Raw genomic sequence first — 16,824 nt, forward strand, 5'->3', positions numbered from 1 at the left:
AGTTTGTTGTGATGCCAACTGATGGCAAACTGTGTGTTTCTCTCTCTCTCTCTCTCTCTTTGTTCTCAGCCTCTTACACATGTTCAGACAGATCCATATGCATCAGAGAAGTTGGTGTTCCGCATCTTATTAAAGACCTTAGAGGTTGTTAGATGCACAAGTGAGCTTGATTGCCTTTCACATACAATTGAAAAACTGCTTCATCATGACTTGCTCTCTGAATAATGAATAAATCACCCAGCAGGTTGAACTCGATGAAGAATGTCTGGGAGAAAAGCTTCACCCTGATGTCTTTCGAAATAAAACGCCTGATTTAGGTCCAAGAACTTTTCATGTGCCATGCAAGAGACAAAAAGAGTAAATTGATTAGTCTTTCATTTGATTATGTGACCTTATAGCTGCTATATACAAACTGTAAACTGACACACTTTTACGCACGCACACACACATACATGTGCAACTGGTTTCCTTGGCAACAGCAGAAAGGCACTAAAAATCAAATTTTGGGAAGCTTTCTTGTTTCCTCACATTCTTCATCTGCTTTTCATTCCGGATGACCTTTATGTGATTGTTTCTTGCGTAAGTGATAAAATAATCACATTTTCAGTTACAATTGGACCTGACACCATTTACAGTGCATGTCTGTGACCTTGAGCAAAACATCTTGGTCTGATAAAGCAATGTAATCTATAGAGCAGACAGGAAATAAATGATCGCCTCACTCAATTAATCAAGGTGCACAGATTGGTTGTAGAGATTGTAAGCTTACAACACTGGAATCTTAAAATCCCCATGAAAATTAAATGAAGGTGTTGTGGATTTTAGTCGGTGTCTGCATTTTATATAGCCATGTCAAATTTACAGTCTTTCTCTTCCAGGAAAAAGTACTGAAGACTCTTGCACTCAACATTTTGGTCCAATCAAATTCTCTCTAGAATGAGAAAGCCCCTCTCTCTGTTATAACTTAGAGGGGAGAAGGCCACTTCCAGAACAACAATTTACAATTAATTTACTCACCCCCTTGTCATCCAAGATGTTAATGTCTTTCTGCCTTCAGTCGTTAAGAAATTATGGTTTTTGAGGAAAACATTTCAGGATTTTTCTCCATATAATGGACTTCATTGGTGCCTTGATTTTGAACTTCCAAAATGCAGTTTAAATGCGGCTTCAAAGGACTCTAAACGATCCCAACCAAGGAAGAGTGGTCTTATCTAACGAAACGATTGGTGATTTTTTTCGAAAAATAAAAATTTGTATACTTTTTAAGCACAAAAGCTTGTGTAGCACAGGCTCTGGGATGTATGTCCACGACACTACAAATCAAGTTCATCGTCTGTGTACTCCGGCTCAAAAAGGCAGAGTATGGCGAAAACCTCCATCTCATTTTCTCCTACAACTTTAGAATCATCTGACATCGGTGTAACTTTTTGTTTGTAAACAGTGTTTGACTTGCACTTCCTTAGTCTTTCTGCGAGTTTGGGTTGGCTAAAAGCTATATACTGACTAAATAAAAAAAGGAAAAACCTTTAAATATGTCCTACCCAACTTTCTTTTGTAATATTAAATGTTAACATATTTTTATAGACTATCCACCTTAAGACTTCCGGTTCAATAACTGCTATAGTGAAATAAGGAATAACAAGTTGCAGTAATCGGTAAAACTGTTTGCACTACAAACCAGTCTGTTCGTAATTAAGATAATTCATTTAAATAACATGGTAAGACGCCAATTTGCAACATCAAGCAACAAAAGCTGGACGCAGATGAGACCGGAATAAGCCACACCCACAAAGTTACATGGCCACGCCCACTCTTACAGAAAGAAAAGGTGGGCAGTTATAGTTAAAGGGGTCATCGGATGCTAAGTTCACTTTTACATGTTGTTTGAACATTAATGTGTGTTGGCAGTGTATGTACAAATCTACCCTATAATGATAAAAAACCCATGCAGTGGTTTTTAATTAATCTGTAAAAATAATATTCCCTTTTTTAAATCAAGCCATTCTCAGATGCCTGTCGGTGTGGCGTCACAATGACAGAGGCCACTCCCATGATAGTTGATTGACATGAGCGTTTTACCTCAGATCAGCTGTAACAATCAGACCTCCATTGTTTCGATGCCAGAGCAGGGATGTAAGTTAGACAAGAATATCTCAGATTGAGCGATTGAGGTGTTGTGTTGCTGGATGTAATAATAAATGTAGTGGTTGTTTACTCCCGAGATCTGAGCCGCTGAAGATGCAGTGGATTACGTTTGTTTGTAAAGGGAACGCGCCTCCCGATTTACACATATCTGTCTATGTTCGCACGAATCATTCATGATCCAGCTTCACTTACAGCAGAAGTGAGTATAAGGGTTTTTTAATAAATTTTTGTGATCGCCTTTCCTATTAATGTGCTAGTTAGCAAGTTTAACGGCTAAATGCGGCTAAAATAAACGGGCTCGTCACTCCACAGAGAGAAGAGAGGGGCGGGGCGAGCAGAGCTCATTTGCATTCAAAGCAGCCTCGAACAGAATGGGATGATTTTTGCAGAACTTATTTTGGCATGGTAAAAAGGGTGTTTTTTAACACAACCATTGAGAATTTTTAACCAAAGTATATTACAGACTTTTCATTAAGAGTTCATATCAACTTGTGGAAAATGGGCATCTGATGATCCCTTTAAAGATCCACAACTTATTCAGGAAAGTTTGACTAAATAACGAATAAGAAATGAAGCATCAACAGCATATTTTGGAAATTACACACTTTACATATTTTTATTTATTTATTTTATTTTATTTATTTTTATTTTTTGAGATATGAAACTTAGGTAACTCATAATTAATTATTTTGTCGCAGCTGACAAAATATGTGAATGTTGTAATTCCGGTTTGTTTTTATTGTCCTTACAGTTTGTGAATAGTTAGCTGGTATACTGACACGAAAACTATTCTTATCAGAAAGTAAATTAACAAATAAAGCATAATACAGTTGCGAGTCTTTGTCAAGCTCTATTTATGTCTCATTAATCAGATATGGTCAAAATTTAAATTGGTTCTAAATGCAAAGATAAGAAGCTGCCCTTAAGGATGTACTATTGATTCTTCAACACAGTGAACACAGTTTGAGGCGAGTGTGACATTTTAAACATTCATCCAATCTCTCCAGACCGCATTAGAGTTGATAGCTCTCAGTTAACCCCGGTGACTCTTGTAAAGCGTACAAATTGCATTGTACCTGATGGCAGCAGATCTCTGAATGAATTAACCCCGTCTGTCTCTGTCTGTAGCAAAAACGTCCTTCAGAATCTGCCGTTACAGCCTAAATTTGTGTGTTTGCTTCATTTAAATTAAAGCCATTTCTGGAGTCTGAGTGTGTGTCTAGGCTATAATGTTTAGTTAAATGTCCTTTTAATTTGAATGAATATGAAGGCAAATGCGTTTCAACACTGGATGAGTTAAAACTCCATTAGGAGGAGGAATGAGATTTGACAAGTGAATAAACAGCTGCTGAAAGTGGTTGACATGGGCAAACAAATGTTGACTACGATTTAAATGAATTTGATTATATCTGAAAGCAATTGTTCCTGGTTTCTTTAGGGTTCGTGCACGGTCCATTAGACAGTTCGAGTCTAACAAAGCTCAATGGCGCCATCTTCTGTATATAAAGAAATAATAAAATATACTAATTTGGGGTCGGTAAAGAATTTTAAATGTTTTTTATTTATTTATTTATTTAAAGAATACGCTCACCAAGGCTGCACTTGGCCTATTTAATTAAAAAAATACAATAAAACAGTAATACTGTGACATATTAAAACAACTAAAAAAACTGTTTTATAATTTAATATATTTTAAAATGTCATTTATTCCTGCGATGACAAATTTTCAGCATCATAACTCAGACTTCAGTGACACATGGTCCTTCAGACATTTTTTTTTTTTTGTAATTTCAGATTCAAATTCAAAGGTTTTTAGACAATAAGATTTTTAATGTTTTTTTTAAGTCTCTTCTGCTCACCAAGCCTGCATTTATTTGATCCAAAATACAGTAAAAGCAGTAATATTTGTGAAATATTTTTATTATTTAAAATAACTGATTTCTATTCTAATAAATTTTAAAATATAATTTATTCCTGTGATCAAATCTACATTTTCAGCATCATTACTCCAGTCTTCAGTGTCACATGATCCTTCAGAATTCATTTTATTATGCTGATCTGCTGTTTAAGAAACATTTATTATTATTATTATTATTATTATTATTGTTATTATTATTATATTGATCAAAAGTTATGATAAATACATTTATAATGTTACAAAACATTTCTATTTCAGATAAATGCTGTTCTTCTGAACTTTCTAATCATCAAAAAAAAATCAAAAATTCTATACAGCTGTTTTCAACATAATAATAATAATAATACATGTTTTTAAGAAGCAAATCAGAATATGTGACTGGAGTAATGATGCTAAAAATTCAGCTTTGAAACCACAGGAATAAATTACACTTTAAATTACATACACATAGAAAACAGTTCTTTTAAATAGTAAAAATATTTTTTGCTGTATATTGAATCAAATAAATGCCGACTTGATGAGTAGAAAAGACTTCTTTAAAAAAAAAAAAAAAAAAAAAAAGAATAAATAAAAATCTTACTGTCCAAAAACTTTTGACCGGTAGTGTATGTTAATTAGTGTTTTAGTAGAAAATTATATTCAAGATACATAGACCAAAAGGTCAAAGGTGAATCAGAAGCTTCAAAAAAACTTTTATTTTATAAAAGTAACAAAACAACAAATATAAATCAATATGGTACACACATATACATCCTATAATAAAAGTGTGTATGGCATATTATCACCAAAACTGGCTACGACATTATTCAAAGACGACAAAGATTTTGTTACAACGTGAGATGACGATTATTATTATTTACTTCTGAATTTTCGCACATAAACCGTTCACATATGCTGCGGTTACGTAAAGTGAGCTGGTCGATAAAAGGTGAGTGCTTAAAAAAAAAATTTAAAGCATCTATTTGAACAAAAAAAAAAAAAGTGCCTTTACATAAAAGGATCAGATGTGAATTGTGTGTCAAGGGTGTGAAACAAAGCTCTTGTTTGACGAGCTAGATTGTCTACGTAACTACGCACGTCCACTAGGTGGCGCACCGCGTCAGGACAGTAGCGGTCGCCGTCTACATCATCTTTCTATAAACAACCCGAAACGACGACGAGAGGTGGAGCCGCTGCGCTGACAACTGTCAAAAGAGCCTTCCTGATAAGACGAGCCCTTCCGTCCTCAAAGCATCTCGTCCTAGCACGTTAGAATCCGTTATATCCACATAACTGAAGTGAGTATTCCGTATCCCGTGAGTGTACAACGTCTCTGTCGCTATTCTGTTATCGCGAAGCCGTTTCGGATGAGCGGTTCGCACTTTGGCAGGTTTTGACAAGACTGCATGTCTTCCTGGAGACCCACTGAGAAGGTGAGACGAACACGAGTGTGTGTGAACGCTAACGTAACGTTTACATTTTCAAAAGCACCGTTGCCCTGCTTATGGGACTAGTCAACGTACGTGCTGTAGAAATGATGCTGAGCGAGCATTCCATAGAAATGTGCCTCAAACGCGCTAGTAAATAAACGTATTTCCATGCAAAGGCTGCATAGCTACATAATGTGTTGTTGTATTCTCATTTGGATAGTCTGGTTGTGATTATTCGTGACAGAACTATGTGCTTCTCCGTCCAAGAAAACATTTAATTTGCATCCACTTCAGGAAGGAAAACAAAATGACCCCGTTTTAACAAGCAGCGTTTCTTTGTGGTTAAAATTGGCGCAAATATCAAGAGAACCGCCAAAGTCTTGTAAAGTTAGAATTGAAACTAACTTCTGTGCCCCCTTCTGTGAACTCTAAATCATTACCATAGTATATAACGGGATGTTTGTTACTACATCTGTAGTATTTTACTTGTACAACACAATAATACAGTGTACAAAATAATAATACAGAATATATACCAGTATACTCCAAGCTTTTGAGTTTTTTAAATAAGTCTCTTCTGCTCAGAAAGTACAGCAAAAAAAAATGTGAAATATTTTTACTATTTAAAATAGCTTTTTTCTATTTTAATATATTTTAAAATGTAATTTATATGTGTGATTTCAAAGCTGAATTTTTAGCATTATTACTCCAGCCACGTGATCCTTCAGAAATTATTTTAATATTTTAATTTTCTGCACAAAAACATTATTATGTTGAAAACAGCTGAGTGGAATGTTTTCAGGTTTCTCCGATGAATAGAAAGTTCAGAAGAACAGCATTTATCTGAAATAGAAATGTTTTTTTAACATTATAAATGTCTGTCATCACTTTTGATCAATTTAAAGCATCCTTGCTAAATAAAAGTATTAATTTATATAATTTCTATCCAAATATACTGACTCAAAAAATGTACTCAACTGATGTAAATATTAATATTAATAATAATAATAATAAATGTTTCTTGAACAGCAAATCAGCATATGTGACCCTGGACCACAAAACCAGTCATAAGGATCAATTTTTCCAAATTGAGATTTATACATCATCTGAAAGCCGATTAAATAATCTTTCCACTGATGTATGGTTTGTTAGGACAGGACAATATTTGGCTGAGATACAACTTTCAGATCTAGAATCTGAGGGTGCCAAAAAATCAAAATACTGAGAAAATCACCTTTGAAGTTGTCCAAATACAATTTTTAACAATGCATATTATTAATCAAAAATTACGTTTTTATATATTTACAGTAGGAATTTTACAAAATATCTTCATGGAACATGATCTTCACTTAATATCCTAATGATTTTTGGCATAAAACAAAAATCAATCATTTTGACCCATACAGTGTATTTTTGACTATTGCTATAAATATACCCCAGCGACTTAAGACTGGTTTTGTGGTCCAGGGTCACATATTAGAATGATTTCTGAAGGATCATGTGACTGGAGCAATAATGTTGAAATTGTAGTTTTGATCACAGGAATAAATTACATTTTAAAATACGTTCAAATAGAAAGCAGTTATTTTAAATAGTAAAAATATTTCAGAAAATTACTGCTTTTTCTGTAATTAGGATCAAATAAATGCAGGCTTGGTGAGCAGAAGAGACCTTTTTTAAAAAATAACTAAAAAGATTTAAAAACTGAAAAATGTTAACAATAGAGAAGTTGTATTAAAATTGTGTTTTGAATCATTTGCACAAATAAAATAAAGAGAGGAGAGTGAAAATAGATTTACAGGTTCCCCAGTGAACAGAAAATGTTAATCAAGTAATTAAAAAGATCAAGAAACAAATAAGAGGCCATGAATTTAATGAACACAGATGTCATGACAACACTGTTAGTTTAAAATAGCTGTTAGACGGATTATCAGCTGAAGACTTAAAAGCACTGGACGTGTTGCATCAAACAGCCTCTAAAGTTGGTGTAAATAACACTTCAATCATTAGTTTCCATTTTGCGTCATTCAAAACATTTGGTGCTTGTTTGCAAATAAAATAGTGACAAAGATAGTGTTACATTCGGATTGCTGTATAAACTTCTCATCTTGTCTCATCTTAGTGTTTTCCTCCACTGTTGCCAGTGAGTAGTTTGTAAGTGCGCAAGCATGTTTCTTAATGCTGTGTGAGAGTATTAGCTCAATTAGGATTAAGGATTTGTAGGCAAAAAAGAATAGGTGCTTTCATTACGAATCACGAATGCTGTATTATAACGAATAGGCGACAGGAGCATCAAATGCGTGTTTGTATTTCTCTATCCGCACAGAAGTAAGGATTCCTAGCTAATTAAAAGTGTAAACTGCAGTCTGTTGTTGAGATTAGCCACAGTTTTCCAACTAAAGGGACTTAATGCAACTGATTGAAGGGGAACTGAAGGTCCGTGGTTTGGGAATTTCCTCCACGTGCTTTCCTTTACCTAATCTGCTGCTAAAAGCTCCGTCACCATGCACGGGATGGGGCTGCCGTTTGAGATTAGGAATTACGCCAAGATCAATATCAGACTACACTTTGTGACTGCGATGACAAGCTGTGGAGAGCGTTTTATTAAATGTCACATTTATTGTGGTGTTTTTCATCTTGGTAATCTGACTGACAACATTGTTTTGTCTTCCTGTGATCAGTGAGTCAGTAAAGATGTTTCCTAATGGGTAAATGTAATAATAGAGGGAACATTTAATCAGGGTTATTATCGGTAACTAAAAGAAATACTATTAAAACATTTTTTTGTAAATTGAAGTAACTGAATGAAATGAAAGCTGAAATGAAATAAACATAAAATAATAAACATTTAATAAAATAAAATAAAAATATTAAATATAATGTTGCCTCTGCAATTAACTAAAACAGTCAAGTTGAGGCACTAAAATTGCTGACTGAGAAAAAAAAATACTGAACTAAAATACAAATAAATAAAACCTAAACTAAAATGATATGAAAACTAAAAATATAAAAATAAAAGCTGTCTAGTGACCTAAATATGAGTAGTACTAGTCATAGTGGTGATTGAGTTATCAGTCATTACACAGTATTTTTTACACAGTGTATATATTCATTTTTTCTGCAGAGATGTCAAGGCGAAGCACAAGGTTAGTGACCAAAGGGACGCCCGTCCCTGATGATGACGCTGCCAGTACGAGCTCTACCGGATCTACTGGTCACATCTCTTACAAAGAGAGCCCGACGAGGTGTGTTTGTATGTGCTGGAGCCCTCTGTAGATCAGTTAGATAGTTTGCATGTGCATTTTCACCTGATATACATGCTTCCTCCAGGATCTTCAAGAAGAGGACCGGTCGCAAGAGCACAGGTAGTGTTTCCCGGAATTCAAGTCGCGCGAGCAGCGTGAGCCAGATGTTGACTGGGCAGCGCGGTGAATTCACTGCCACAGAGAATGAGAATGGTTGGTGTCTGCACATACAGAATCTGCATTAAATAAATATATAAATATATTAATAATTACATTCTTTTAAAAAGTGTATATAGATAGATATATAAATAAAATGTATTTTAAATAGAATATATAAATTGATTTTTTTTATGTATAAAATATTATTTTTATAAAATAAATAAAAAATAAATTATAAATATTAATAATATAAACAACATATACTCTATTAAAATATATCTATATGATAAATAGATTTAGACATTTAGCAGATGCTTTTATCCAAAGCGACTTACAAAAGAGGACAATGGAAGCAATCAAAATCAACAAAAGAACAATAACATGCAAGTGCTTTGACGAGTCTCAGTTAGCCTAATGCAGTACACGTAACAGATAGAACAGAAAAAGAAAAAGCAAGCAAGCTAGCCTTACAAAAAGAACAGAGAAGCTAGTGTTAATTATATATATATGTATATATATATATATATAATTATATATAATATATATTATATTATATATATGTGTGTTTATTTTGCTATGTAAAATAAAGAAAAACTATATGAAATAAAATATAAAAATAAATTATATAAATAGTATAGACATTACTTGAATTTTAATAATAATAACATTATATAAATACTCTAAATATAGATAGATAGATAGATAAAATTAATAATGAATTTAAATGCTGTACATACTCAGATTTGTTTTTATGTATAAAATATTATTTTTATAAAATAAAAAAAAACATAAAATTGATTATAAATATTAATAATATAAACAATATATAAACACTATATATATACATATATAATTACGTTTTGTAATATAAAAATGTATAAATTATATACATATATACATTACATGAATATTAATTATATACACATTATAGAAATAATATTTATTCATTTATGCATTATTTTTTATTAAATATTTATTGTTTTGTATTTATTAATTATTTATTAATTAATACAAAAACACAGATATAGTGTATATATTTTTTGTTGTAATTTTATTATTTTATATTACTAAATTTTTATCTATGCATTTGCTCTCATTGTCTCCGGGTTTCAGGCATGTCCTTTGCTACTCAGGGATTTTCCTCTGGATATTCCTCAGCTGAGGAGCATTATGAACAAACCATAAAATCAAACCCTAGTAAGTGTGCATTACAAATTTTATAATGGTTGGTTGGGCTGGTCCATTTTTTTTTAAATGGTCAAAATAAGATCGTAAAACATCTACTCTTTGTTTTCCCTTTTCTCCAGGTTCTACCCAGTCTGCAGCTGAACAATCCTTTGTCGTGTGGGACGTGTTTCACTCTCCAGGTATTAAATGTATAAACCCTCCCTTTACCACACTAACATGAACAATCAGTCTTTTTCTCCTGCAGTAGTCATGCGCTCATGTGTGTGTTGCAGCTCAGGCTCTGGTTATGTTCTACTGGTGGCTGGGAAGTTCATGGTACAGCCTGACCTCTCGACTGTCTCTGATCAATGTGTTTCTGCTTAGCAGGTACAGTGCTCTATGTGTTTGTGTGTGTCGTAATTACAAATGCAATAACACACTGTAAATTTCATGCACTTAAACCAGACATTTTATAAGAACCTTTTTTATTGTTTAGATCAACATCAGAAACTACAAAAATAATTAAAAAAAAAAATCAAAATGCTGCACAAATGATTAAAAACTTAAATTAAGTGAATTAAATTCTTTTCTAGATGCACTCAGCTTTAAAATATTTTAATGGCTTTATTTTTACACATGATCACATTTGCTCCTTCTCTCTCTGTAGATGCACAACAGATATGAGAAAGGCTGTCCTACTGGTCCTCCTTCTCATCTTTCTCATATTTGGTGAGACATCACATCTAAAATATCAAAAATGCAACCTATGTATTTCAAGATAACCCACTTTGCTCACAGGAACCTTAACGACTGCATATATAGCTTTAAAATGCTTATGCATGTTCATGCCTGAATATTTCTATTTGAATAATAAACATTAATATCTAATTACCTAATATTGTGTTGCAGGATTATGGTACTGGTTCCCGTTTGCTTCTCGTTCTCCTCCTCATGAGAGTGTTTCCAAGCCTCCACCTGTTAAACACATAGACAGACCTGTGAAAGAAGCTTTTGTGAGTAGATTGTCTCACATTAGACCTCAAAAAGGTTCTGCTTCATACTCAGTTTTCTTAAAATAAAAATAAACACATTTTTTGCTCTTTAGGATCATCTCCAACATGCCAGTCTGTCTAACTTGAAGGATGAGATCACCAGCTTATATGAAAGGGAGGCAAACCTTATGGTAAATAAATACTAATCACAATCATGTCTGTGTCTGTTGAAGAGGAAGTGTCCTAATTTCTTTCTCTTTTATCTCAGAGAGACATTGAACTGCTGAAGATGGAAAGCATGAAACATAAGGCCAAATCTGAGGTGGAAAGGAAACGAAACGTTCCTTCTTCCTTTCCACCACCTCTGTTTCTTTTGTCATAGCAACAAAGCACAAAACAGGAAATGATGTCATTTACCTAAATGTGTACATATGTGCTTGTCTCCTAGATGATGCAAACTGATCTGAAGGCTATGAATGACCAAATGAGGAAGTTAGTGTCTTATCAGCTTTTTTACTTTGATTCTGTGGAGTGTGTTAAATCTTGTTCTTTTGCACATTGCATCATTATTTTATCCAGTGATGAAACCACAAAACCAGTCATTAGGGTACATTTTTGGAAATTGAGATCTATGCATCATCTATAAGCTGAATAAATAAGCTTTCCATTGATGTATGGTTTGTTAGGACAATATTTGGCCCAGATACAACTATTTGAAAATCTTTAAAAGTTGTCCAAATGAAGTTGTCAGCAATGCATATCACTAATCAAAAAATAAGCTTTGATATATTTACAGTAAGAAATTTACAAAATATCTTCATGGAACATGCTGTTTACTTAATATCCTAATGATTTTTTGGCATAAAAGAAAAATCGATCATTTTGACCCATGCAGTGTATTTTTGATTATTGCTACAAATATACCTGTGTTACTTAAGACACAAATATGTTTAATGTCCAACAGTGATGAGTCTGAACACAAGCAGCAGATTTCTAGCCTGAAGTCCAGCATCTCAATCCTTCAGTCGGCCCAAGACCTCCTCAAGGAAAGAGTTGATGCACAAGACACTGCTAACAACAACGTAAGGATACTTTTAGTGCATTTAAATTCCTTTGATGTGATGATTGCAGTTACTTCTTATTCAGCTAATGATGTAATTTCCTCTGCAGCTGAGAGCAGAGCTATCCGACTGGCTTATAAAACACTTGAAAGATCCAAGCTCATTGGAAACGACCATAGTGCTCCGTCCTGAGCTGCAGAGGGCGCTGGAGGATCTGGAGAAGAGGATACTAGACAAACTAGCGCATGAGAAAGAAAGCAGCCGAGATGTCTGGAGGACTGTGGGAGAGACGCTGCAACAGGAAGGAGCTGGAGCCGCCTCTATACAAGTATGTGTCTGTGTGTGATGGCATGCCATAAGCAGCAATTCACACTTTTTTTTTTCCACAGTGTTTTTAAGTGTTAGTCTAAGTTTGAAGTTGACATCAGGATCATGATGCCTTTTAATGAGAATTTTTTTTTTTTTTACCTGTAACAGGATGTTAAACAAATCGTCCACAGGGCAATTAGTCTGTACAGGGCGGATGGGATTGGATTGGCGGACTATGCCTTGGAATCTTCTGGTACTAATTTCCTTGTTTACTAAGTGTGCACATACTAACATATATATCATCAGTCAAAAGTTTTTGAACAGTAAGATTTTTAATGTTTTTTAAAGACGTCACTTCTGCTCACCAAGCCTGCATTTATTTAATCCGAAGTACAGCAGAAACAGGAAAATTCTGAAATATTTTTACTATTTAAAGTAACTGTTTTGAATTCTATTTGAATATATTTTAAAATGTAATTTATTCATGTGATCAAAGCTAACTGTCATTACAGTTTTCAGCGTTACATGATCTGTTCTTCTGAACTTTCTATTCAAGAATCCTGAAAAATTCTAATCAGCCATTTCAACATAAATATATATTATGTATATATGCATATTTTTTAGCAGCAAATCAGAATATTAGAATGATTTCCGAAGTGTCTTTTGCTGTACTTTTGATCACATAAATGCAGGCTTGGTGAGCAAAAGATACTTCTTTAAAAAAACATTAAAAATCTTACTGTTCAAAAACTTTTGACTGGTAGTGTAATATATAATTACAAGTACTTAATGTTTTGAATCTGATTATGTAATCCAAATTAAATGTATATGCACATACATATACATTTTAAAATATATTCAAATTGAAAACATATTACAATGTAATATATTATTTTGCAATATGACATTATTTTTGATCAAATAAATGCAATCTTGGTGACAATAAGAGACACCTTTCAAAAACAAAGTGTACTGGACATGACTAAGAGTGTGTGTGTTTGTGTAGGTGCCAGTGTGCTCAACACCCGTTGCTCAGAGACGTATAAGACCAGATCTGCCTGTCTGAGTTTATTTGGCATCCCTCTCTGGTATCATTCAGAAAGTCCTCGGACTGTTATACAGGTAACAAATCACACAAACACTGTCACATAGACACTGATCTAACTCTCTAAGCTTCTATGTGTGTTTATGTGTGTGTTGTAGCCAGAGCTGTATCCTGGAAAGTGTTGGGCATTCCGAGGCTCCCAGGGTTTCCTAGTAATCGCGCTGTCTTACCCAGTGAGAATCACCCATGTGTCACTCGAACACCTTCCCAAAGAGCTCTCACCGACGGGCCGCATTGACAGCGCACCTAAGGATTTTGCTGTCTATGTGAGTTGAAGTTTCAATGGTTTTTTTATGCACAACAAATACAAAGCAACAGCTTTGAGATTCCTCGGCTGTCCTGTGTTCAGGGTATGTCTGATGAGACTGAAGACGGAAAGTTGCTTGGGACGTTCACATACGACCAGGATGGAGAGCCCATTCAGACTTTCAAGCTTCCGGTGAGTCAAAATAAATGATTTATTTAATGTTTACATTAGTGTTTACAAGTTTCTAATCTGTAAGATTTGTATTATTTATATTATTTTTTAATCTCTTTGAATATTGTGTATTGTGTAACATTATTTCAATTTAAAATAAGTGTTTTGTATTTGATAATATTTTCAAATTACATTTATTTCTGTGATGTAAAGCTGAATCAGTGTCACATGATCCTTCAGAAATCATTCTAATATCCTGATTTGCTTCTCAAGAAATGTTGAAAACAATTGTGCTGCTTACTATTTTTGTGGAAACTGATGTGTTTTTTTTGTTCATAATTCTTTGATGAATAGAGAGTTTAATCGAACAGCATTTACTTGAAACGGAAATCAGTTGTAACATTATTAATGTCTTTACCACACTATTGATCAGTATTAAACCTTGCTATATTGAAGTATGAATTACTTTTAAAAATAAAAAAATGTGTATTTATGCTGATTTACATTAAATATTTGTATTATTGATGAACTATAATAAAATGTCTGGACACATTAATATTATTCAGGGGCAAATAAATGTAAAAGTTACTAATACAGGCGTAATTTTCTCTGTGTAAAATATATTTTATATATACAAATAAATTAATTATATATACACTACCAGTCAAAAGTTTTTGAACAGTTAGATTTTTAATGTGTTTTAAAGAAAGTCTCTTCCGCTAACCAAGCCTGCATTTATTTGATCCGAAGTACAGCAAGAACAGTCAAATTTTGAAATATTTTTACCATTTAAAATAACTATTTTCTGTTTGAATATATTTTAAAATGTAATTTATTCCTGTGATTTCAAAGCTGAATTTTTAGCATTATTACTCCAGTCACATGATCCTTCAGAAATCATTCTAGTATTCTGATTTGCTGCTCAAAAACATTGATTATTATTGATCAATTTAAAGCATCCTTGCTAAATAAAAGTATTAATTTCTATAATTTCTTCCCCCAAAAATTATTCTGACTCCAAGCTTTTACATGGTATAGTGTGTAATGTTACAAAGCTTTTTATTGCACATAAATGCTGATCTCTGGATCTTTCTATTCATCAAAGAATCCTGAAAAAAAATGTACTCAACTGTTTTAAATATAATAATCTTAAAATAATAATGTTAATGATAAATGTTTCTTGAACTGCAAATCAGCATATTAGAATGATTTCTGAAGGATCATGTGACACTAAAGACTGGAGTAATGATGCTGAAAAATTAACTTTGATCACAGGAATAAATTACATTTTAAAATATATTCAAACAGAAAACCATTATCTTAAATAGTAAAAATATTTGACATTTTTACTGTTTTGCTGTACTTTGGATCAAATAAATGCTTGGGTGAGAGAGACTTCTTTAAAAAAAAATATTAAAAATCTTACTTTTCAAACACTTGTGACTGGTAGTGTACATATGCATTTTGGGGTACCTAGGTACGTCCTAGATATGATTTTGTGAAATTCATCCTAAAATTCTAATCAAATTCTTCCTGTTTTCTCGGCTACAGGAAGTGTCAGAGATCTACAGCATGACAGAGCTGAGGATCTTGAGCAACTGGGGTCACCTGGAATACACCTGCGTGTATCGCTTCAGAGTTCACGGAGAACCTTCGTTCCTCGACCGAGAGGAAGTGGATCTGAAATGATTCACCTTTGGTTTACTCTATGCAAAAAAAATGTAAAGCTCAAATGCACTGGACTCTTAAAGAATGAATCAGACAGCTTCCTAATGTACGAATACCAAAAAACGCACACAAATGTTCGACTGATATCAGAATTGATAGTAGATTATTTGCCCTCTCGAAAAATATTTCAATTTTGCATTCCTCAATGATTTTCAAGTGTTGATAGGAATTTTTTTATGAAAAGATGTACATTTTTAGTTGTTTATTTAGTTATTAATGATTTATTTAATTTTTTTCATAAGAAGGTCAGGCTTATATTGTGTGCGTAAAAGTAAATATGGGTTATAAAGCCGAATGAAGGACAAAAAGTGTCATGCTTAGCTAGAATTACCATAAAGCAGCATTTGTGTTGTATTGCTCTGCCTTTCTGTTTTATCCTCACTGTGTTTTGTAATGATAGATGGTTCTGCAATGTCCATCATTGAACCATATACCTCTTAAGAAGCTAATAATAGTTGATTGTTTAGGTATATAACAATGCTGTTTTCTTTAGGCAGCAGTTTTGATTGCACTCTGATGTATTATTATTTTCCACCCCGGCTGATGAGTATCGATGAGTACTAGAAATGTCAGATGGTGTACATCTCCTCTGCGGGACGGGGGAGGACTGGAGTCCAACTCAGGTTTTGGGTTTTTAAACCAAAGTGCTCTTGAACGTCCCAGATTATATAGTTCTCTTGTCCTCTATGTGTACATATGTGCTTGATGATGCAGTTTTTGCAGTGCATTCTCAAAATGCACACTTAAAAGGTATAAATATGTGCATTGTCTTATTTGATTTATTATTATTTTATTTTGGCATCTTTCTACATTTCTCATTAAGCTTAACAGAGCTATGATGTTAATTTGGCAAGTTTAGATAAAGTTTCTGTCATATTATTTGATATTATTTTGTACGAAATAGGATTTTTTAATAAATTTGAGATGGTACATGATACATTGTGAATGCAAATGTTAAATGCATGAGTTCAACAGTTGCACACGAGACATTTTAATGCAGATCTGCATGCATCCATCTTATTCTTCAACGCAGAAGTAAGCCAATGGGTGAGACTTCCGGTTCATTAGCCGCTATAGGGAAATATCAATTAGAATAACAACGTCCAGAAAACAGTAAAACTGTTTGCACTACAAACCAGTGTGTTAATAATTAAGATAATACATTAAA

General features: G+C 33.3%; 1 protein-coding gene across 2 annotated transcripts; it reads left to right on the plus strand.

Moving 5' to 3' along the window:
- The first annotated feature begins 5,199 nt into the window (after positions 1 to 5,199).
- On the plus strand, positions 5,200 to 16,581 carry sun2 (Sad1 and UNC84 domain containing 2). Of its 2 annotated transcripts, none has more exons than XM_051113412.1 (18): positions 5,200 to 5,475; positions 8,597 to 8,717; positions 8,803 to 8,930; positions 9,990 to 10,073; positions 10,184 to 10,243; positions 10,337 to 10,430; positions 10,711 to 10,772; positions 10,953 to 11,056; positions 11,149 to 11,226; positions 11,304 to 11,357; positions 11,484 to 11,527; positions 12,000 to 12,117; positions 12,206 to 12,424; positions 12,574 to 12,658; positions 13,412 to 13,527; positions 13,609 to 13,776; positions 13,860 to 13,949; positions 15,480 to 16,581. In XM_051113412.1, the coding sequence occupies exons 2-18, from the start codon at positions 8,599 to 8,601 to the stop codon at positions 15,615 to 15,617; spliced, it is 1,761 nt and encodes a 586-aa protein (XP_050969369.1). In that variant the 5' UTR covers positions 5,200 to 5,475; positions 8,597 to 8,598; the 3' UTR covers positions 15,618 to 16,581. The 2 variants fall into 2 exon arrangements, with proteins under 2 accessions (XP_050969369.1, XP_050969370.1); XM_051113413.1 differs by having other exon boundaries at positions 5,203 to 5,340.
- The last annotated feature ends 243 nt before the right edge of the window (positions 16,582 to 16,824 follow it).

This window comes from Labeo rohita, chromosome 6 (assembly GCF_022985175.1).
Source record: "Labeo rohita strain BAU-BD-2019 chromosome 6, IGBB_LRoh.1.0, whole genome shotgun sequence".
Classification (NCBI taxonomy): domain Eukaryota; kingdom Metazoa; phylum Chordata; class Actinopteri; order Cypriniformes; family Cyprinidae; genus Labeo; species Labeo rohita.